Consider the following 25,551-nt stretch of genomic DNA (forward strand, 5'->3'; position numbering starts at 1 on the left):
CACAGCTGGCAAATCACAGTGTGAAGTGGGTGCGAATGTGGGATTATCGGTTTTGAAAAGTTGCAGAAATGGTCAAACACATCCGTCCCTAATCTGGCGTCGCAACAGTGTCAGACAAGCCAACCATCTGACAAGCAGCTCTGATGGAGTATACTGCCCCCTAGGGCAGGATATACCCACAGAAAAATACTTATGTAGTATTGAGTTAAAGGTGCAGTTGGTAGGATTTAGTGGCATCTAGCAGTGAGGTTGCAAACTATTTGGAACACCCCTCGGCTCAGACCTCCCTCTCCAAGCGCGTAGGAGAAGCTACGGTGGCCGGGGAATCAGACTTCCTTGCTTTTTCTAATCAATAAGTATGACCTTCTAAGTGTGAGAATTTGTGTTCTCAAACTTCTCACAAAATGCATTCCTTCTTCTTCGTCTTTCAACCGGTGCACTGAAAAGAAATGCAAAAGACCCTGTTTGTCCGCCCTGGGCTACTGTAGAAACAGTGTGAGAAAATATGACAGACTCTGTGTATGAGGACTGCCTCCCTTTGTAGATACAGACTGTGTATAAGAAGTGGACGTGGCCACCATGATGTCACCCATTTGTTTGTGGATCGCCATTTTTGAAGCCTTGAGTTTGACATTCTGGCGGTCACCATCTTGATTTTGGAGCCAGAAGTGACATTCATTCCGCAAAGATCCTGTCTCTGATTGGTTAGTCACAGGATAACCCTGCCCTACAGCATACCCTGGTTTATCATCCATTTTTCCCTAAATGGGACCATCATTTACAAAGTAAACACCATGCTGTGTTGAATAAGACAATAAACTCCCTAGGAAAGTGTTTACCGAGGTAATAAATCAACTGAGAAGTAGGGTAATTTTCTCACTGACCTCCATACCACCAAACATCTTTTTGGAGCCGGGGGAGTTAGGAAGAATGCAGGCTCAAGGCCCGTCTGTATTGGCTTAACTTTTCAGATGTGGAAGCTACGTCCACCTCATTTATATAGAATAAGGCTGAGGTTATTCCATCAATCTAATTTTTGTAAATAAATTCCATGATAAAAATCAAAAAAACTAAATCGACAAATGAACATCAATCAATACATTCGTTAGTTCCTCAATACCTCTTAACTTCTCTACCCCGTCTGTGGCTCTCAGCCTCAAGCCCACTGGTTCCTATTGAAAACGTAAATCTTAAAGGACAAGTGACAAACATATTTAGTTTCATTTTTAAAAGCACTGTACTGCTCTGTAGTTTTTAGCAGATAACAGTAGTATATAGTACATTATTTGGGGACTATTTTCTGCTGCAGATTAGAACACGTTTGTTTAATACAACTAGTCTAGTTTATTTCAGAACTTTACACAATAATTAGCCAGCAGAATTTATTTTAAAGGTCCCATATTCTGCTCATTTTGAAGTTCCTCCTGATATTTGGAGGTTCTATATATATATATACACACACACATACTGTATATCACTGATCCAAGTTCCTCAATTTAAGTTTATTAGAAAGTAGAAAAGACGGTAAAAGAGTGGGATAAGGGAAAGGGTGACTGACAGAGGGGAGATGGAGCCCTAGAGGGGCGAAAGGTTGAAGACAGGCATAGAAAGTGACAGCAGAGAGAAAGTGAAGGATCGCATGGCCAGGAGTGAAAGTGGTTGGACTCGTTAGATTAAAAGAGGAAAGAGACGGTCTAGAGGGGCTCTGGTGGGAACGGAGTTAGCATGTAGGTCCCAGCTGAGGTCACGTCCCCTGGCTGTGTTTTCATAAACTCTTGAGTCTTGGGGGTAATCAAACAAAGCACCGGCACTCACAGTGCTCGGCCCAGATAGCAGACCTTGGAGCCGAACCTCGTAACGGAGAAATGACAAATCAGGAAGTGATGCAGCATCCTCCTCTCTTTGCCCTCACCTTCCCATCTCCTAATAAAGGGCGACGCTCTTCTCCATTTTTCTTTTCTCTACTCTAAGTCAGTCAAAACCCAACTGCCGCCACCACCTCCCCTTTCTCCCGCTCTTCTCCCGCTCTTCTCTCAGAGTCATAAAGGCCAGCTATAACAACAAATGGAGTCTCTCTCGGCTGGGTGTGGTGGCCTGCGGAGCAACAGCTGGGTCCTGTTGTTTCTCCTGAGACACCAAATGACTGCTCGCCCTCATTTTCAGGACAGCTCTCCCTCCATGTCCTGAACTACTTCTCAAATATTTAGCCTTTTTATTATCACATTCTCAGGATTGCCGTCCTTTCTAGGCACAACTCTTATCTGCTTTTCTCTGAATTGTTTGCTGATTTTCTGAGTATATATGAGTTCATATCTCTTTCAACTACCGCTCTTTAACTTTGTTTTCCAAACAACTGACAGGCCCTCTCTCCTCCTGAATGCTCTTCTCTGTTAAAAGTTTGGATTTTCTCTTGTTCCATCTGCCTCAGGCTTCTTTTCTGTTCTTTCTCTCACTTAATCTGTCAGTCCCCATCTCCCTCTTCCCTTCCCTCTTCCTCTCTCTCCCCCATCCCCATTCCCCTCTGACACATTTCCTGTATAATGGAGAAGGTTATCAACACATTTTCTGAGTCATACGTGTTTCATAACGCCACAAGTTTCTCATGCTTGTTAAAATAAGAGTAGGATTGACAGAAAGGATCCACATACTGAAATATAGTGTAGACATGTAGTTTTGAATCAAGTATTACGTTTTTTCTTATCCCTTCTCGTTGGTGTCTGTGATGAGGATGATGACTTATTTCTTTGTATCACAATCACTTACAAATATATACGTCCTTAACAGCTTTAAGCCTCCATTTAGTTCAGTTGCTGTTGCCTCTGATGATGCAGTAGTGTGTGCGTGTGTGTGTGAAACCAGTGTAAACTCTACCTAATGAACCGTTTCGAGCGTGCAACTAACCAAATGGCAATAACAGATCAACTTCAGAGGTTCAGTGTGTGTGTGTGTGTGAATGTGTGTGTGTGTTGCCAGTTCAGACCTGCCCTCAGTTTAATTAGAACTGTGAGTCAAAGCCAAAAGACGTGTGGTCAGAGGAGCAATCAAACACAAGCAGGGCCCCATGGGCACATGCACAAACACACACACACACACACACACACACACAGCATACAGCATACATGACGTGGACAGACACACACACACACACACACACACACACGTGACAACGTTCAAGAGAATAAAAATAAAAAAGATTTTGAAAAAAATGTCAGTTCTCAGGGACAGATCTGATCAAACTCAAACTTATCTTTATGTTGCAACAAGCCCTGACACACACACACACACACGCACGCACGCACGCACGCGCACGCGCACGCACACACACACACACACAGTTCACAGGAGAAAAGAGGGCAAAGCGCCTAGTAAACCACAGTCGAGGCAATCCTTTTGATCTGATGCTAAGAGCACCAGACAGTCACGGTCTTTCATTACAAAGACTTTCTGTGAATTAATCACTGACAACAACTTCTTCTTCTTTACAAAACGAACCAAACTTCACATTTTAACACTTCAGAGATGGAAACTGTGACAGATCATTTTGGAATATCAGTTGATCAAACAAACCAAAAGCTTTTAACACTTGGAGAAGAATAATGCAGCCATACTGGGAACCATGAAACTCAATAAGCCGCACACAGATGTTCCTGAATAATAACATTGGGCATACGTCACATTTACTTCACTATGTATTTAGACATTCAGTAATAAAGACGATCTTCAGTTTCTTTTGCTTAGCTTAACTGAAATGCATCATTAAAGTGATTTTGTTTTAGGTCAGAGGGAATGATGCCAGTCACAGATGTGTGTGTATATAAAGACATTCGCAGGTTTGTACATGTATTATTTCTGTTAGTGTGTCTGTGTGGGTAATTAACTGAACCAGAGGCTTGATGCTATCACTGTCGTCCATGTGCTGGACAGAAGAGCACAAGGGTAAAAAGATAAGAACTGGCATTGTGGCCAGATGTACATTGTGCTTGTGTGTTTCTCTTTCAGGCCAGAGCTCCAGGGCAGATTACCTGTGACCGGCCAGGCAGGCCAGAATCAGGCTGTACGAGACTCAGACATGCACATGCAGGCACTGAGAGGACCAGCTCTTATCTCTGTCTGTGATGTAGCTGGATCCCGACCAGGAACGGAAGAATAAAGAGTCCTGCTCTTAGATGAGATTCATCTTCAAATGCTTCAGCTAAGTTTAAGTTTGAATGCACTCGCAGTTCAGTAGCTGAACCTGCTTGTACATTTATAATTATTCAAAAATGTGACAAGACATTTTCAGATGATAAATTGTCTTAGAGAGGCAGAACTAGTTAAGAGTTCCATTATGTTACCATATATTTAGACTGCTGAGTGGGACTCTGGGCCGTCACATAATACATGACGCGTGCTCAGTTGACTTAAATGCATCAAGTGAATGTTTGCAGAGTGTTTGAAACAATAGAACATTAACAGGACACAATGTGTGCTTCATACTAATAACATTCACTTCCTGGGAATTCAATAAAGTGATTTATCAACTCCCCAGAAGGATACAGAGGGGGTGCAAGTAGGAACACTTGCCCTACATGATAAAGTCAGTCAGGTAAACATTTTTCAAATTGAGCATGTGGTGTAATTTATTTCTCTCAGCCAAACTGCAGACTTAAATTCCATCTTTTCAGAGAGTATACATTTCAATTTCTTTAGTCTCCTTGACTGAATTCCATCCTGTGTGTCGCATTGGTGTCAAATACCAGTTCTACTGGAAAGGAAGATGGTATCATTGCATGTTATGCTACCTTCAAACACACAATATGCTTAACACTCAACCATCAAAGCAATTAAGTCAAAAGCACTGTGTGAAAAAAAAAACACAGCCTCATTTATTTCAATGAGGTCACTGTGTTCACACAGCAGCCGTGCTGCCGCAGGGGGCTCTGTCAAACAAAGTCGTGATCACTCAGCAAAAAATATGAAATGTTTGCGATGATAAAATTATTGTGAGCATGGTAACTTTCCAGTTACAAAATCACCCCTGATAACATTACAGACTACTGTCCAGTGTTCTGGCATCTGATAAACCTTCAGAATCACCTGCTTCTCCAATCTCAAACCTGGATCACATTTCTCACCTGGACCTGAAACAACATGCCCTCATCAACAGAGCCCTCATATTTTTTTTAACACAAGGCTGTTTTGTCTGAACACTCAGTGAGGGAACTAGGCGGCTAGGCTATTGGCGATGAAATTGGATGTCGTCTTGTTCTCTTTTCAAAAATAGCAAATGATTCTTTTCCCTGTATTTCAGTGTCATACTAAGAACAGGAAAATGAATAACTCATGTCCATCGGCTCTGGCACCATTAAAACGGGGAAAACGGCACAATCATATTTTCGAATGCTGATGTTAAAAAGTTGATCTTTTTATTTCACATCATAATGTCTATCTTGAAAAATGCATTTAATACCGAGCTGCATACTTTAGATGAGAAGCCTCTGAAGAAAAACGATCCCCTTGATGAGTGAGCGAGCGAGTGGGGAGCTTTCGGAAGTGAAAGTCCATTCTAAAAGTGCCATGCTGACACAGATACAGAAATAGTACTTAAAAGCTACCGAAGAAGACGAAGAGTAGGAGCTAAACAGGGACGACTAGACTACTACTCAGTCTGTCACAACCCAGTCATCTGTCTAACTGTCTATCCATGCGTACAGCCAGCTGCCAGGCCAGAAGAAGGCATCACTCTGGACTGAGTGGCGCCAGGGAGGAGTCGCCATGTTTAGGTGCAGGGCTGCTTTAAGTTTTCCCACATAGTGAGAAAAGTTGGCTTTATGGTTCCTATTTATGACTTAAGTAAATAACTCCCCTATAATTAATGATTGGTAATTCTGAATAAGCACCTTTGGGCTAAAGGCGTGAGACAGCTGTCCAGGGTGCCATGCGTCCCCATTGCCCCCCACCTACAGTACACCTCTTCACTGGCTCCAGCCCTGTGTACAAGTGTATTAATAATATACAGCCCACCAAAGCAGCATCCCTGTGAAGTGGAGCCGAAGATGCTCAGATCTTATCACCTGCTATTCTTCACACTACCCTCTTCTCCTATTTAATCTCTGTCATCTCTGAATTATAGTCTATAAGTCTATAAAAGTCTATAAAAATCCTGAATATAACAGTGCAAAACTAAAAGTAGCCTACAGGTAGCCTAGTAAGGCACAAATCTGTGGAGAAGCACAGTTAAAAATTGTACAATTTTTTACATCTTGCTGTGACGAACTGAGACAAAATAACAGGATCACAGGGTTTTTTTTCCCTAATATGTATGGTATGTGTCCTGGGTATTTATATATGTGTTTTGCTGGAGATAGCACCCTGTAATAACACTGAGCGGTTTTTTGCTTGCTCTGAGACTCACATTACCTCAGCTACAGAAACAGAAAGGGGATAATTTAAAGACAGGTGGTTAAAAAAAAAAAAAAATCTAGTGTCTCCGTTTTGTGGTTTGTTTTTTAGATCTAGGCTGATCACAATGAACTACCAACTGTAAATTATGTAAATAGGTAATATTAAGTGTAGATTCTAACAAAATGATAAGCCACATCTTGGCAAAAAGGATAAACTATATAGAATAAACCCAAGGGCCTTTCAAATGTTTGTTTGTGTGTGTGTTTTATCTTGTTTAGCATATTTGTTTTATTAGTGTTTTAATCTTTGTCCACCAGGACCGGCTTTGTGTTCGTGTAGTTCGAATGTACGCTCTTAACGGACATAATGAAAAGCTTTGGAAGGGGATGATTTGATTTGATTTAAATTGATTTACCATTATCATCAAAATATTCTTCAGAAATTTGTCTTGCGTCCCAAGAGAAACACTGTTTCACGTTAAGAACAAAACACAACATCTCATCAAACAGCAAAACAAGTATTACAAACATATATTACACCAGGCATTGTGAATAAGTGGCTGCAGTGAAATCAATTTAATCACTCCCTTCAGTGCTTAGTCCAACCACGAATACTTTGATCTATCTGAGTCGAGTCAGTGAGGCTCTAAATGAAAAGGCAGCAAAGACAAAAGCAGAGGAATAGAAAATGATATTGCCTTTTATGACATTGTTATGCCATTATGCGCTGTGTAGTGAATACAGAATCATATGCATTGTGATTGGGACCTTGGGAATCCCAAACTTCTCAGGGAATATTCCTCTCTAACAAGAAAAATGCAGAATAATTTGCAGCCTGGGAGGACACTCTTAGAGGTTAGTCAGCACAGGTGTCACATAAGAAATAATTCACGAATATATTGTAGCTACCCTGAAATATGGACCGGCAAATATACACACACCCACAATGGAGAAAAACCTTCAGACACGCAGGAGAGGGTTAGGAAGGTTAGCAAGCGAGGTTATAAGTCAAGCCACTGACTGACACAAAGCTTCTGAATTTAGCCTGTAAAGAACTAGGGAGATTTAGACTAACTATGTATAGGGCTGAATGTGTATGTGCATGTGCAGGGGGGAGGGAGAGAAAGACAGAAACCATGTACAGAAAGGAAGGAAAGGAGGTGTGATGTGTCTGTGCATAGCTGACATGCATCCCTGCAAGTAGAGCATGTATTTATAATTAGCAGTGCATTAGATGTCAAGGAGGCATAGCTGGCATACATACGGGACATAAATACACACGTGCTTAGTAGCAGTGATACATGATGACACTGACATACGTGTGAATGTATATTTTACTTTGGTCATTAATATATATGAATAAAAAAAACATGCAGGAGGAATGTGAGCAGAATGAGCAAATGTAATGAGGTATCTCCCTGGTCCATAATGTAACTTACCTACTTACTAATGTAACTTGTAGGTTTTCTGGAAACAGCCGTGTGATTTGGTACTAATGATGATAACTGAGACAGTGTTCATATGGTCCTTAATAATCAATTCCAATCAACTGCTATCTAGAGAGCCTTTCAGTGAGCAGATCCGCTGGACACAAAAGTGTGAAATATGTCTTCAGGCAGCGTGCAGTTAAACATATATGAAGAATAAAGTTTCCAGTAGCTAATGGTTAAATGAATTTCTTTGGAAATCAACAACTGTTAACAAACTCAACAAAACTACCAACACAAACTAGAAATTATTTCTTAAGCATTTTCTCTACTTCACAAATAATTAGTGCCAAATTACACGACTCCAGGAAACTGACACATGAAAGCTGCCAGTTAATGTGTGCTAACCTCCATATTAAACTCTAGTTTTATACGTACTAACCTTTTAAGGGCCCCTTACATTTACAAAAGGCTGGGGTGACATCTTCATCTTCCTTGTTTTATCTGAGTATTAGCTGATATTTCATTTACAATTATATTAAACAAAAAAAAGGGTTAAATCTAAATATTTATCACATTCTGTAATCACGTCTGATTGAATAGACTCTCTGTGCTCCCCAGTGCCAGATTTAAAAAAAAAAAGAAAAGGGTGGGACTTTGATATAAACAGGCATAAAACTAGATGTTTTGAAACCGTAGCAACACAAAAAAATCATTTCTGATTCCATGGGACCTAAAAACAGAAGATTATGGAAATCATTCATGAACAAGGGTCAACAAGGTAAAACTAATTTTTAACAAATTTTTAAAAATCAATTACTTCTCCCCCCCTCTCTCTCCCCCCCTCCACTTTTTCTCTCTCCATCTCTCTGTCTCACAGGAGGGTGCGCAGTGTGCTAATGAAAAAGCAGATTTAATGTGTTTTCCCTGAGTCCATCTGGTAATAATTGTAGCATGTAGCAACCGTAGTTGTGTTTGGATAAAGCTCTGACATACATGGGGCCCTCTGACGCTCAAGTGTGTGCGTGTGTTTATGTGGGGGTGAGAAAGAGTGAGAGAGGTAGAAAGGAGGAAAAGTGCATGTGACTGCTGAGAGGAGAGAGTCTGTGTTACTGCATGCTGCTCCGTGCGTGTGTGTGTGTGTGTGTGTGTCTGTGTGTGCATACATGCTTGCACTTGTGTGTTTTCCAAGCTGCTGGGTGATGAGCCAACGTAACTAAATCAAATTTATCGTCAGCACACTGTTTTACGTAGAGAAGCACAGACCAGAGCGGGGCCGAGCGTGGGAGGCTGGGTAGCCTCCGCTCCCTCGTGGCTTTAGTATGACTCAAGGTGATGAATAGTGGCATCTGATGGCGCATGGGCTGTTATCTAACAGCCAAACACAGATTTGGAAAAACACAGGTGTCAATTTTTTTAATGAATGAGTCCAAAAAGAGAACCGTGTCAAGACTTTTAAGATTGTTATCAAGGTTATCTAAAGAATATAATGCCAAATATGACAAGAACTGACAAAAACCAAAAAAAATAGTTAAAGGTAACTAAACTGGTGAGATTACTCTGAGAGGTAATTGATACTAACTCCCAACTGTCACTGTGTCTTGTTGAACTGTTCTTGAGCAAGACACTGAACTCATGATGAGTCGCCCTGAATATCTGAAGTAAAAAAAAAAAAAAGTTTCTCCCGATTTGGGGGCCCCAGATGTGGAAACTTCAAGGAAAGTACCATTTTAATAAGTAGGGATTGAGGTAATTTTACAATGATTTCATTTAACAATACGACAATGAGAGGATGGTGTTGTACAATCACAGGTTACACCCTCAAGAGTGTTATTGCATCACTAAATCCACAATCCAAACCCTCTCTGTACCAAATCCTGTGGGACAAAATCATACAAAGTACAGATCTGTTGCTCCAAATGGGGTTTTAGTCATAAAATTGCTTGAAAAACACTACACTAAATGATAAAACGGCCTGCATCATCAAATCATGTCACAAGATCAAACCAAAAAAGGATTAAAGTGTGACAAGTGACACATTCTTCTTCCTCCAAGTTCAGCGCAAACATCTTTATCTTGTGACTTACTGGCAGTGCCGGTTGGAGTAGGTGGAAGAGAGCCGAACATGAACTCCTCAGAAAGACCCATTGTACTGAGAGGGTCACGCATCCTCTGCATGGGGCATTCACACTTAGACAGACTAATGTGCACAGGACCACACAAATGCACGCAAGCAAATGGCATCGCTTACTGAAAATGACGACAGGAATACAACTGTGAAGAATGAACAGAAAACCGAATCTAACTTTTGTATTAGTCCCCCTGTTCTTTCACAAATGAAGGATTAGCCTGATCATTATCCCGGCCACTGTATGTGCCTGTATGGGTGACTACATATGGTATGTTATATAACTTGATCTGTCAAGCCAAAGACGGTGGGTGAGCGCGAGACGAGAGCTAAAGCATCCTGTACAGACAATGACTTCCTTTCAGGCTCTTTGAGTGTTTGTGTGCGTCGATTTGTCTGACTAAGACAATTCCCAGTTCTGACATGCTAACATATAACTACACTACGGCACAGTTGCCTGGTTTGATATTGGTTTTGATGCTAAATAAATGGTTGTGAACTCAAAGTGAGGATGAGTTCAGTTCAGGTAACCCCTAAAATATCCCTTGTAGACCATCATGATGACAGGGAATGAACATGGTCTGGGGCTGAGTGGGCCAACATGTGCCTCCTCCCAAACATTACCCAATTCATACACATGAAAAGTGATTAAGAATGAAAAACAAGGTCAAACTCTGCCTGCTTTCATACCTTTGCTCCTGGCCAATTGCTGCATGAAGTGGGAATGACTGCTGAACTGTTCAAGATTGTGCTCTGAATAAAACAACCAAACCTGTTGTTTGTAACCGTTCTTTAAAAACAGCAAATACAAGCATTTTCTGATCGGGTGCAGGACAACATCATTCATTCATGCCCTCTAAAACTAATTACTGAAGAGCCATAATTACTACAGCTGGTACAGGGCTTTGTCATGTAAACATATGTTGTTTTGAGGCATTTGTTGAAATGACTAACTCTGTACTTTTGCTTGGGAGGTCTTAGATTGTCTGTTTTGAAAAGTCAGAAAATTGTGCCGGCGATAAGGAGACTTCAGACACCGTTAGAAAACCTGTCAGGCACTTTGTTTAAAGTATACTGAGGCCTTACTCTCTGTAATAGTTACAAGGACTGCAGTGGACATGGGAGACTGGCCATATCAAATTGTAGAATAAAATCCGGTTCAGATTATGCCAGAAATATCTAAAAATGGTTTATCATGTTTGATTTTCCTTGCCACAAACAAGAATGGTCTCATGAGGGTTAAAGATGCCACATGTTGCATACTACAACAAACATTCATCAAACTTTCACATTACATGTAACTCATTTGCCAGATGTTTTATTGTACATTTTCCTCCCTGCCATGCTCCTACCGGAGTATGAAATCCCAAAAGAAGGGCTGTTCTCACAAAGAAGCCCTTCACACAGATTCGTGCACGCTCACACACAAAGACAAACACACACAGCTTTGAGTCAGTCTAAACTTTTACCGAACTTGAACTCCCCCAAAACCCTGTGGTCGCCGCATAAAAAGCAGTTCTCAGGTTACAAACTCGCCCAAAATAGGCCATAAGTACATAGTACTGCTATCTGGTGACGTAGATTATAGTTTAGAATGGTTACATACACTTGAACACACACATACACACACGGTAATGAATTCAGTACTTTGCTTTAGTGAAAGAGGACATTGTAAAAATAACTTTTTGCATGCACGTAAATAAAGTTATTTAAGTCCACAGTAATCCATGCCCAAATATTTAGTTGTATATTTCTATTAAAAATCACAGACCTTCATCTGACGTCTAAACAAATGATACAGGACAAAGTCAGATATTGTTGGTGATGATGATGAAGGGCTCTCTTTACCCTTATTAGGTAAACTGAAGGTTTTCTAAAAGTGTCATTAAAAGAGCCACTAGAAGTGATAACTATCCAATGATGACTCACAGCTGAATACAATTACGATATGCTCACATAAAAAGAGCATCCCATAAGGACCCCTTAACCCCCTAATTTTTACATTGAGCATTATCATTATTTCTAGCCAGTGCTTCTTAAAATATGGGTCAAGACCTGAAATGAGCCACAGGTCTCTTTCTAGTGGGTTCCCGCATGAAATAAGTAATAATATGCTTTCATGAGCGGGAGAAGAATTTCTGTCCCTTCCTGGAATTGGAAAAAAAAAAAAAAAAACTTGAAGGGACGTTCTCCAAGAGCAGTAGTTTTCAGAATAGCTAATCTGTGTACAGGAAACAGGCGCTAAGACTTCTGGCGCTAGTGGGCTGAGCAATCAAAACAATCTCTCCATCTTCTGATTGAGGAGAAAGGGACCTACGCCAGACTCTTCAACACACTTCATCATCGGGGAGAGGGGGGCGGATAGAGAGGGAGGGAACACTTGCAAGACATGGAGAGGATGATAAGGATAGGATAGGAGGGGGATGAGAGAGAGGAGAGAAGACGGGCAAAGACAGAGCAAGCAGAAATAATTTTCTTTTTCCATTCTTTCTTTTCCTTTTCTTTTATCCACTGCTTCTCTTATCTCCTCTCCTCTTTCCCCTGCTTTCCCTCTTGCCCTCCTCCATCTGTGTGTTATGAGTGGGAGTTGGGGAGAAAGTACGTGGGATTTTCCCACACAGCTTGGCAGGACCAGACCCAACCCCACGCCCACTCATTTTCTGTCTCTCCCTCCCCTCCCTCTGCCTCATGTCGGAGGGGAGTCTTGAGGAAAACCACCCATATTCCACCACCAAGTATTTTGCATTTTTGTTGGAACTTTATGCTGCTCGTTGTTCCATAGACATCAACTGTACGCTGCTATGGCAACAGAATAATTAGCGGAAGATTACCGGCCAAAAATATCTCTGCCTTTGAATCAAGACAGTGCATCTGTTATTAAGCATTTATTAGAGAAATTCTACCAATTCAACTCATACAAAAGGCCTTTCCAGAAGAGAACGAAACTGTTTTGCATGATGAAATTACAGGATGATTTCTCTATGGATTTTCCAAGGTCATAAAACTTTCTCAGCTCTTGAAAGACCATAGTAAGCTCTACCTAGCCATCTATTTTCTGTAACTGTTTCTGTTAGTCAGGCCCAGGTCATGGTTCCTGCAGGCTAAGCAAGAAAGCACAGAGGTCCGAGAGGCTCAATAGGTTGCTTTCAATATGACAGAGCAGTGATTCTGAGCTCTTTTCCGATGTGTGAGCTCTTCAATCTGTCTCATATTGTGCTTATTGGCAAATGGACTGGCAGGTACACGGATAGCGTCACAGTCAGACTCAGCTCTCTTGACTGCAAATCTCTAGTACAGCGCTGCACTAATCTGTCTATTGTACCTTGTCTTACCGGCTCCCTGCCAAGGATTTCTACCATTTTCTAAATATGATTTTCTGAGACTTGGAGTTGGGTTCACCTTGGTGAACCAGGCACCACCTTGGTGACCCCCTCAGCATCCTTGCAGGACTGAAGAGCTCGTCTATTGTTCCACAACCAGGACAGAATCTGTATTACTCCTGCTGAATCTGAGGCTCCACAATCAGCTCCAACCTCATTTCCAGCATAAAGATTTCCCAGGGAGACACAGCAGTGTGATAAATCAAGCACAACCTCCTCTCCCTTTTTAAAAATGGGAACCAACAGCCCATGACATTCAGAAATATCCTGAGCCTTCAGCATCTCAGGGCTAATTTCATTTGCTCCTGGAGCCTTGCTTCTGCAATGCTTTTTATGTTTAGGTAGCTGCTCAAAGTGTTGTTATTTGGGCAATGTTGCCCCTCACCCAAAACCCCAAAGTGAAAATCAAATGTAAAAGGTTGCATAATAGATAAACGTCAACGTGGCTTTCCCTCTAAAAATTGGGTAGAGAGAAAAATCAAACACACTCTAACACTCAACTAAACAGTGTTTTGCATACATCGAGTGCGACATTGTGTTTTCATCCACGAACATGTTGACACTGCGGCCCGTGTGTTTTAGTGCAGCAGGTTGTGTGTGTGTGTGTGTGTGTGTGCAGGTTTATACGGATGTGTGATTTACCTCTGCAGCCTGAGACTCCTGGTGCAACAATGTCAGCCCTGTCAGGTCTTCCAGGAATGAGTGGGAAGAGTTAAAAACTTTGGAAAGGAAGCTGAAACCTTCTCTCTCATAGTGGTCCAGGACCTAAACAAAACAACAACAAAAAAACAATTCCATGTGATTTGAGAGGCAAGGTGAAGTCTACTGATACAACACATCCATTCCAACTGAAATATTTACACTAAAGGCATCTGTGTCACTGTATTGTACCAACATGCTGATGTTTTACACTCCCACTCATATCAATTTGTAAACATTTCATCAGCATGATCATCACTTTTTTAATTGACAAAGCTGACAAAAAGAGAGAAAGATGACTAGCTGTTAGTGAGGTGCTTTATTATAAATGCTACATTTACAGTGCAGCAAGTTCTACATTTAAATGGAAGAAGCTTAAAAAGATAAGATAAAAATTTTCCTGACATTTTTCCTTAAGTAACCTGAAAGAGTAAATGTCAAAGCCTGTGCTGGCAGGAAAGATGATGATCCTTTCAAACCTCTTTCGATTTTCTCAGGAGTTGAAACGGTATACATCACAAGGGTAAGAAAAGTCCCCCAACATTAATACACGTCTTCACCTTTTACAGCACTTTCAACTTAAATATTACATCTCGTCCAACATGACATTTCTAAAAGTGTTTTTTCCTTCGGCAAACATTAATGTTTTCTGAATCTGAGGCGTCCACTTGCAGAGTTACACGAATGCACGACTTCACACACACACACACACACACACACATTGTGAGATGGCAGAGGGCAAATTTCTGTCAAAAGCAAATAACAATAATCTTTTCAAGGAGTGAAATAAAAAACGCACCCCTTACATCAGCACCTCAGCAATAACACTGAAATGTTTACCTTGATCTCCTACCAGTACAAATACAACACCAAACATGCAAATACATAGACAAATCCTCTGCCCTCTTGACTACCTTCCTAGGCTCAGCCAAACCTTTCATGGACGCCCACAGACCCTCCTCTGCAGGTGTAGGGTTACCTCTGCCGCAGACATCAACACACTGTGTGACTCAATGCCTCGATGTGTGTGTGTGTTCGCAGACTGACCTGGCGTCTAGTCTTGGAGCCAGACACATTGCACACAAAACACACTGACGTGTCCCTCGTTCATCTTTTCAACCTCTCTTTTCTTTCCTTCCCTCTCTTTTATTTCTTTGATTCTCCACTTCCATCCATGGGATCCGTTACATGAGACGCCAACGGCCAAAACCCACTTTGTTGAAACATAGCTGCTCATGGCACAGACAGCAACATGATAACTGCGATGATCCTGTGATAACTTTAATAAAGTCACTCCGAGCAATGCACACGGACACACAGTTACACACACACAACACATCATTCACTTATGTCCATATCAATATTAGACATACGGGACTATCGCCAATGAATATCATAGTGAAAAATAAAGAGAAAGAAAAACATTAAAATCAAATGAGGCTGTGAATTACAACCAAAAGGTTGCATCTACATCAAATGCTGGATGTATTTAGAGGTTTTTGAGCGTGAACACTGAACTGAACTGAACAGAAATGTACAACTATTTTCTTATGAGGGTGAAAAAACTTGATAGTGGAGTGAAGCATCTAATCGCTGACTATTACAAACTGCACTGTGACAGCTGTGCCAGTGCACCAAAGGCATCGTTGGAAATGTGCAGTAAAAACAGGAACAGAATGGAAGAAACTTTTACAAGATAATGCTGTGTTTATCAGGCGCTGATGGGTTTCAGTAGTGATTGCATGCTGTTGACGGATAGCATCAATTAAGCTAAGCTACAAACACAGAGTCATCAGCATCTGGATTAGATTGTGTGCGACACATGTATAGACACATATGGGATACACGCATGTACATGTGCACTTGTCCTAAAGCTTCCTGCCTTTAGGAGCCACTTGAATCTCCACCCTCTAGCAGTATTTGACTGTGGTGATGTCTTTGTTTTGAAGTTGTCTGTGGATCTGCACTGTGAATGTTAAATAATCATACAGTATAGACTGTGTATGTGTGTGTGACATATCAAACATGCTTTGGGTGGTTCTGGTGGCTCAGAGACGCTTTTTAGCTTAAGTTTAACACATTAAGGACATAGCTGACTGTTAGTATAAAGCATCTGTGATATGAACTTTAAAAGTCACATGAAATAAAACTGTATCCTGTAATTAGCATTTTTTAAGGAACTAAGATCGTCTTGTAACTATTTGAGCTACAATAAAGGTACTATTGTTTATTGTTTAAGCAGTATTATTGGTAGTAGAATTGTAGAATTGATGTAAACGAACATTTCAGAAAACAACACTGGTGGGCGTTTCTGGACTGATGCACAACTATCAATGAAATTGACGTTCTTTGTGGTTTTGCCATGATGTGACACGCACTGTGTAGAGCACCATGAGTAAACCGTTTCTGGTGACTCAGTGGCTTTGACTTGTATGCATGTATAGTCAACACTCCAGGTCAGACACTTGCCTTAAAACACATAAACTCCATGCTGACTCACTAAGTAACCCCTCAGGCCTTGCATGTATGGCATTTCAGAGAATCAGCACACCTGACAGGAAGCAAAGCTCATAATTTCCTGTGTAGTTTACGCTGTGTGATTGCTGTGCAACACATACATGGCTACAGTACTGGATATGTAAAAACAGCACATAGGAAATAAAATATTCTATTTATTTATAATCTATTCTAAAATGAGTTTAGGCATTTGCAGAAATCGTGCCTAGTGTGAAAATAATTTCTGGTGTTAATGTGAAGAACATTACGAGTTACAATTAAAGTTGTCTTCGGGTTTTCGAAACACTGAGTGATTCCTGAAAAAAAAGTACTAATTCCTAATTCATAATTACATGGCAGGCTTCACATGAAAGAATACAAAACTATATTAGGGCTGCCACTAGGGATCAATCATTTTCTGTGAACCGAGTCTTTTAGTCTATAAAAAGGTCAGAAAGTAATTCCCACAGGTCAAAGTGAGCTCTTTAAATTACTTGTTTTGTCCAACTTGTCCAACTCACATTTAGGAAGCTTGAACCAAAAAAATATTTGGCTTTTTCCACCTCTAATTAAATTGCTACGCATTCATTTTCTGTCAATCAGCAAATCAATTAAATGACTGATTGATTCAGCTTTAAAAAGTATAATTAAGCAAAATTAGGCCAATTAATCAATTTTAACACTACTTTAACTTGCACATGTTTAAAGCACACAGAAGTTTAGGCCATGATTTCAGAGTGATCCTGAAACACAATCACAAATCAATGGAAGTCAATTATATGTATAAATGGTATTTCACATCCACAAGACCTTAATGGGTTAAGGTGCTGGATGCAAAGTTTGACTAATATACATTAGTCATTGACTTTCCAAGACTATGCACTACAATTATAAAAAATGTATGTATGTCCTATTAATAGTTGTAGCATATTTGGTAGAGTTAGTGCAAGTAGTTGTAGTAAGAGGTGTCTGGCACAGTTTAAGACAAAGCCACGTCAGCTGTGATTTACTCTCTAGCGTGTAGTTTTATTGGCTTGCAGCCCCAGGAAATGCACACACACACACACTAAGTGAAAAGCCCCAACTCTACAGGAACTGCTCCAGCCCAGACAGGGGCTGAATTGTTTTGTTTCCATAGTGACCTGGCAGCACACAGCTGACTGCGGCAGGAATACACACAGACAGCAGTCGCTCACTCACTCTCACACACATGCACACACCACACACACACACACACACACACACACCACACACACACAGAAGACAAAGACAGACACATTACAGTGAGTGGACTGATAGATGGACAGAGGGACACACAAAGGGAGGAGAGATCTGGGGGAGGGAGAGCAAGAGAGGAGAGAAGGTGAGACAGGAGAGGGGAAGAGGGAGAAGTGAAGTAGGTGTAAGCTGGTAGAAAAGAAAAGAGTGAAAGGCAGATAAGCAAATGCAGAACAGAGAGAGAGAATCTGTGTGGGTGGGATTACCAGAATCAAAACATATTCACCAATTTCAATACTCAACCTTTATCCCTGCCTCAGCAGAGGATCGTCTTTCCTAACTCATGTTGTTCATTGTTCCTGACTGCACAGGATTTACCCAATCCCTATCAAACCTTATGAGCCCTCCGTGCAGACCGGATAATCTCATCAGTCACACAGGCAGAAACTTGACACCTTAAGATGGGGTGGAACTTCATACTTTTTTTTCAAAAGCAGCGTAGGTGGAGAAAACTTTACACTTTCAGAGTACAAGCTAGCCTGCTCCCTACCCCCTCTCCCTCTGTGTCTCTCTCACTCTGCCTTCACATGAGAGTGATAGATCTGAGGCTTTATGACCTCTTTATAGACACAAAGACTGCATTGAGATCAGGGAAGAAAGAGAGAGTGAACCAGCCCTCCACTCACAACACCCTTTCTTTAGCCCCGCTCTTCCTCTCTTTCCCCCCTCCCCCCTTCTTTTACTCCCTTTTTTTTTTTTTTTTTAAACTTTCTCCTTCTTTAAGTTGTGTTCCCCTCTCCTGGTCGAACACCAATGTAACCAATCACATTGCTGGACGATGCTAACCACAGGGGCACCTGGGGCAATGATTGGCCAGTTGGCTGTGGACCAATGACAATGTGGTGAAAAGACACGAAGGCAATTTCTCCCACCCAACTTGGCTAATTTGGGATTTGTGGACCCCTCAACAACCCATCTTTACATGCGCATGTACCCATACACTGCAGTGGTGGGAGCTAATTCCACTCAAACGACAGTCACTGACATCAAGTAACAATTGCTGCTTGATTGTTACCATATGGTTTTACCAGTTTTTCTGTGTGTGTGTGTGTGTGTGTGTGTGTGTGTGTGTTTTGAGTCTCCAGTATTCCTCAAGGAACAACATTTCAACAGAGCTCCACTGACTTAACAATGCAGAAATGGGAAAGATGGGAATCCCCTTATTTCTGCCACTGCTGCAATTTGTGTTTCAAAACAATGTTGTTACATAGTAACAGAACCTAATCTGATAAGTAAATCAGAACCTGCTTTTCTGCACCTACATTATTTCTCAGTCTTTCCTACAGATTGGAGTTTACTGTCAAAACACCATCTGTGTCCAGTCTTCATCTAGCAAAGTGGGCGTGAAAACACATATTTTGAACTATTCAGTTAAATATATGCTACTTACGATAGGCGAGCAGGCAGTGCATTTGTCAAAGGCCAGGCTGGCAGGCAGGACATTGTCAAACCTTGAGAGAAAGCCTCGGATCTGTGGAGGAGACATGAAACAGAGGAACAATAAAGCACAGCAGCATTTCAAAACCACAATCATATCAATTCATAAACACAACAAATTTAAATTATGCGAACACAACATAGGCCTCTAATCAGTTGATGACAACACAAGAGAAAAATAAGCAGTATGTGGGTTTGTTGAATGTTAAACAGGTGCATTTTGGACAGAAAGTATTCAATTTGTGAGAATTAAGTACCTTTGATACTGTTATTCTTTGTAGCAAAGTAGTAAACATTAAATCTGGGGTTTGACGATTTGGAAGCAGTTTGATGTTCTGTTTTCGACATTTTAAAAGCACGCAGAGAGCGCCCTCTGGTGCTGGATACACAACAGCTTTTTTTTCAGTAAAACATTTTCAGGACATCATTCACTGCTGAAAGCCTTCATTCCTACTTATGGCTACAATGATTATGGCTAATTACCTTCATTACTGCCTAAAGAAATCCCTCCAAAAACTCTTTCGTGAAACATGTTGAAATATATTTTATTATTAATATTTTCCTTTCATCGCTTCCCTCCTCCTCTTATACCCACATCCTCCTGTTTTGTTTTTTTTTATATACAAACTGAACCCATTACGTTTTTTGGTGACGCACGTAGATCAGAGCATGAAATGACTTCCTAACTATAATCATCTGGTGGTGAAACAGACAAATTTCTTGAACATTTGTGAGCAATTACTGCGTAACACACAGCCAGTGAACAGGGTGAAATGAAAAGCCTTCAGTTCTTGGCTTTGATATTTGGGTGCAAACTGTGTGAAATCTACATGCGCCCCCCCTCTGAATCACTCTTCATGAGGCCAGTATGCACCAGTCCAGGCTGTGAGGTAACCTCGGGCTAACACTGATAATCAAGTACAGCATAATGTGGTACAGTGCTTCACTTTGCAACAGCCTTAAGGAGATGTTCATTTCACAAATGTTTTTTTCTTTTATATCTTCCCATCCATGTGCTGCTCATTTCAATGAAAATGGCATACTGAAGAACATACAAAGAGAGGAATAAAAAGGGACAGAGAGACTGAAATATGAACTGCAGTAAGAGGCAGTGTAAACATAACATGAATGTGAGAAAAAGAAAACTGGTGGTGCAAATATGTCAAGAGGGTGAATTACCAAGTCAAAGGGTGAGTGAATGAGTGAGTCAGACCAATGGGTGAGCGTGGGCAAGTGAGATGGACTTGAACAGACCAGTAGCTCTACACAGAACTGCACAGAGAGATACACTCCCCTCCAAAAGTATTGGAACAGTAAGGCCAATTCCTTTATTTTTGCTGTAGACTGAAAACATTTGGGTTTGACATCAAAAGATGAATATGAGACAAGAGATCAACATTTCAGCTTTTATTTCCAGGTATTTACATCTGGATCTGATACACAACTTAGAAGTTAGCACCTTTTGTTTGAACCCACCCATTTTTCATGTGTGCAAAAGTATTGGAACATGTGACTGACAGGTGTGTTTTGTTGCCCTGGTGTGTCCTGTTACATTGATTATTCAAACAATAAATAGCACTGAATGTCTACGTTCAGTTTCCGATTTGGGTTTTGCCTGTGCAGACTGCATTTATAGTTAGAGGTGTAACCAACAAGAAAACCAGAGAGCTGTCCATGCGTGAAAAACAAGCAATTGTGAAGCTGAGAGAAGATGGAAAATCAATCACAGTCATTGCACAAACATTGGCCATAGCCAGTACAACCATTTGGAATGTCCTGAAGAAGAAAGAAACCACTGGTGTACTCAGTAACAGACGTCGAACGGGTAGACCGAGGAAAACAGCAGCAGTTGATGACAGAGACATTGTGAGAGCTGTAAAGAAAGACCCTAAAACAACTGGTGACATCAGCATCAACCTCCAGAGAGCAGGAGAGAAGGTGTCACAGTCTACTGTTCGCAGAAGACTTCATAAACAAAAGCACAGAGGCCACACCAGAAGATGCAAACCACTCATTAGCAAGAAGAATAGGAAGGCCAGGCTGGAATTTGCCAAAAACTCCAGAGACAAGCTTAAAAATTCTGGGACAAAGTTTTATGGACTGATGAGACAAAGATGAACCTTTACCAAAGTGATGGAAAGGCTAAAGTTTGGAGAAAGAGAGGATCTGCTCATGATCCCAAACATACAAGCTCATCTGTGAAACACAGTGGAGGTCATGGCGGTCAATGTCATGGCTTGGGCTTGCATGGCTTCTTCTGGGATGGGCTCATTCATCTTCATTGATGATGTAACACATGATGGCAGCAGCAAAATAAACTCAGAAGTCTACAGAAACATTTTGTCTGCCAATTTAAAGAAAGATGCAACCAAACTGATTGGGAGATCCTTCGTGGTGCAGCAAGATAATGATTCAAAACACACTGCAAAAACAACAAAGGAGTTCATCAGGGGCAAGAAGTGGGAGGTTTTAGACTGGCCAAGTCAATCTCCAGACTTCAACCCTGTAGAGCATGCATTTTACCTCCTAAAGAGCAGACTGAAGGGAGAAACCCCCCAAAACAAACCACAACTGAAAGAGGCTGCGGTGAAAGCCTGGAAAAGCATCACAAAAGCAGAATGCAAAAGTTTGGTGATGTCAATGGGTCACAGGCTTGATGCAGTTATTGCAAGCAAAGGATTTGTAACTAAATATTAAGTCTCTTCACGTTAATGTATTTTAAGTCTATCTGTTCCAATACTTTTGCTCACCTAAAAATTTGGTGTTCCGTTACAAATAATGCTATCTTCTAAGTTGTGTATCAGATCCAGATGTAAATACCTGGAAATAAAAGCTGAAATGTTGATCTCTTGTCTCATATTCATCTTTTGATGTCAAACCCAAATGTTTTCAGTCTACAGCAAAAATAAAGGAACTGGCCTCACTGTTCCAATACTTTTGGAGGGGAGTTTATATTATAGAGGACATGTATTGAATAAAGGAGTCCCTGGATGTTTGTATTGTGAAACCATAAAAAATTACTGTAATTATTCGCACAACCATAAGCATAGTTTTCATTCCAGTACACTGATTTATCAACTATTACTTTTAACAAACAAAAGATTTCTGTTCTCTAGACTCTTTGATTTGGCTAGGACCCATACATCTACCCTAAAACAAGAAACAGCACTTTGTGGGTTTTAGAGATGGAGCTTGAAAAGTTGTCAAGACTATGAAACAAATTTCTGGTTGGGACTTGTTCAGTCGACTGTAAATAAGTAAGATATCATGTAGTTTCTGTAAATTACCACACGTCGTCACTGTGGCAGCACAGAGAAGAAAAGCCTGCAGCATCAACCTATTAAACTGCAGTGTGTGGCATTAGCATTAGATTGCTGGAGGAACAGGCGTAATATATACAAACACACACACTCACACACATGCAAGTATTTACACCCTCATGCATATCGTTTACCCTGCATTTCTTTCTGTGATCATTATCTTATCCCTTCTCTCCCCACACACACACACACACACGCACACACACAAATGAACCATTGGCATGCCATTTTTCTCTGGATTATTTGGTTGGAATACCATGAGCAGCAGAGGTGTCAAGCAAATGACTAAAAAATTCTCAGGGTGATGAATACGAATGATGATGCAAATGGGGTGTTCAGCAACTGTGTGACGTCAGTAAGCAAAAGGGCACAGCTGGGGGAGCTGCAGATCATCTTGTCTTCCTCTATTTGGTGAACCCCCGCCCCCAGTCCAGAGTGCATTAAATTATGTTAATTATGCAATGAAAAGGCTTAGTAAACACCAAGGCATCCTTGGAAAAATACTCATTTAAACAACAGCTAGGACCCATCAGCTCTTACTCAACTAAGAAACTTTTAGTTGACTGTTTTTAATGGATTTTTTTGTCTGTGTTTTTGATCCACTATTATCACTGAAAAAAGTCACACCTCTGATCTCATACTAATATCAACACGTGCTTTGACATATTTTTCAATTAAACTAACTCATAGATCCGTGAAAGAGATCCACTGACTATTCAGAATGTGCAAGGTGAATTGACCTTTACATGTGTCGCTTCTTTTAAGTTTGTGTTTAGGGGCTTTCACTCATCCAAAGTTTTGGAGAAAGGATATATAAAAACTGCACACACAGAAGCCACTCTGCAGAACGGTCTGTGATGTACGTCATTCTAAGAGATTTTAAAACAGAGTTACACAAAAACGATGCTGAAGGACAGACCATAGGAAAAAAAAAAGCTACACAAAGGCGCAGAAGCACACACACACACACACACACACACACACAAACAATGAACTTCTTTTTTCCTCTACAGTTCTTCGGGAAGTATTAGCCAACTCACTGATTGTCACTGTGTATTATGTTTACGTATTGAGCTCTGAGTTTCCCTCACTAAAGAGCTGAGTGTCCCTCCGCTTCTGGCTGATACTGGTTTGACCTCGAATGTGGTGCTCCTCGACCTGAAGCTGAATCAACAGCAGCACTTCAAATCTAGTTATGGTCTGTTATGGTGACGCACAGGGGTTCATTCATGGCCCATTTCTACTTTAAAGCATCCTATTCATAACACAAAAAATAAGATCAATCCAAGTTTTCCTCCTTATAGGATTGATATTTTTGGTCGACAATTCAAAGACCTTTATCCTCTCCGCATTAGTTTTAGGGTATGCTGTGTCTCTTCATTAAGGATTTTGATTCAGAGAGGTGTTGATTCATAGCCAGGTGGATGGATTTTGGGATTGGATGGATTTCACACATCAAATTACTATAAACTGACTGCATACAAACAGTCAAAGCACATTATCGTTTGCACAGTCTGCAGTAAACCTCATGAATAATTCAGCATAACAGGACATTTAACCAAACCAGCCAATCTTTGTGTAAATTTGTTTTAATTTGGCCTTCCAAATGGTTCAACAACCAATCAGAAAGCAGCATTGCCGTGAGAGCGGGGATGAATGGAACCACTGGGGTTCACTAAGGGTCACTTTGCTTTTGCTAAAAGCTCTTCAGTGTTGGAAATAAGTGCCTTTTATGAACCTCCTAAAAAAACAAAAACAGATGGAAAACATCAACAGCTGAAACTTCAGATAATGAACAAAACGGTAGAAAAAAACAACTTAAGAGGTGCTGCGACTGAGAAGGATGGAGAGTCACTACCATGTGCTACTGCTAGGCTACCTGTAAGCAGAGGCTGAAGGATGCTAATGCAGATCGAGTGGATCGTAGGACTGAGATAATGGACTACTGTAAGCATGCTTTAGAAGCACTGACAGATCATGATAAATTAACGTCAGCGTGACAGCTGAGCATTCTTAAGGGAAGAGCTGATGGCTGACGGTCTCTCTCTGTGTCGTCCCTGGAAGAAGTATTTAGATCCTTTACTTAATGGAAGAAGCAATACCACACTGTAGAAACACACCACTACAAACAAATTTAGCACAACTATAGCAGTATTAGCAACAAAATGTACTCGGAGTATCAAAAGTAAAAGTACTCATTAGGCAGCAGAATAATGCCCCTTGTCAGTGTTTAACTACCATATATATTGTTTTAAGTCAGTTACTGCACTGTGAGGGTATTTTCTTGACATGCTATATTAATTTAAATAAATACTTTTCATCCCAGGAATTAATTTCACTTATTGGACTCAATGGTAATTTTTACATTAGCTGAGGTGTGGTGTGGTCATGTGGTTATATATTTTCCTACTCCATACATTTAAATGAGCAAGACAAAATATTAGAGAAAAAAATTCAGTATGGCACCGTGCTAATAAATAATCAATAATAAGTTCTGCTTCAAATGTACCAGAGAACAAACAAAAACGGCTGAAACTGAGGTCTAAACAAACAAACATTTTAAGTAAGATAGTATTTATTACAGGGCTGTTTTCTTGTGCAGCACTACATCAGTTTGGCCTTTTCAAAACTGCAGTTTTGGTGAAATGCAGCTTCTTCAAAACGTTGAGAAAAGACACGTAACCAAGACCAGAGCGTCACATATAAACAACTTTACAGTCTCCTTCAGCAAGATCCGGTCTGCTTCGTGGGCTTGTAATATGTACCTTGTCACAACGTTTTACCCTATATGTGTCACTGAGTGTTTCACAATCTCAGGATGTGCACTCTTGTCTGTTTAATGAGAAAACTACTTTTATTTCTATGGCAACCCCATCAGTAGAAGTATGCAAGGACAGAAAGAAAGAGGCCATTTCAGAATTTAAGGCTTATAACTGCACATAGATGCAGGGTGATGCCCAATACAGGCGTGTATTGGAGGGGGCAGGCGGGTGGAGGTGCACA

The 25,551-nt window shown here is 40.7% G+C and overlaps 1 protein-coding gene across 1 annotated transcript in view; it reads right to left on the bottom strand.

The window, feature by feature from the left end:
* atg7 (ATG7 autophagy related 7 homolog (S. cerevisiae)) overlaps window positions 1-25,551 on the bottom strand; it is a 57,741-nt gene that overhangs the window by 11,847 nt on the left and 20,343 nt on the right. Inside the window, exons 17-18 of the mRNA XM_070849601.1 lie at window positions 19,182-19,262; window positions 13,961-14,083 (exon numbers count right to left, since the gene is read on the bottom strand). Of these exons, the coding sequence (XP_070705702.1) occupies window positions 13,961-14,083; window positions 19,182-19,262 (204 nt within the window). The remainder of the gene's footprint in view (window positions 1-13,960; window positions 14,084-19,181; window positions 19,263-25,551) is intronic.

This window comes from Pempheris klunzingeri, chromosome 2, assembly GCF_042242105.1.
Source record: "Pempheris klunzingeri isolate RE-2024b chromosome 2, fPemKlu1.hap1, whole genome shotgun sequence".
Classification (NCBI taxonomy): Eukaryota; Metazoa; Chordata; class Actinopteri; order Acropomatiformes; family Pempheridae; genus Pempheris; species Pempheris klunzingeri.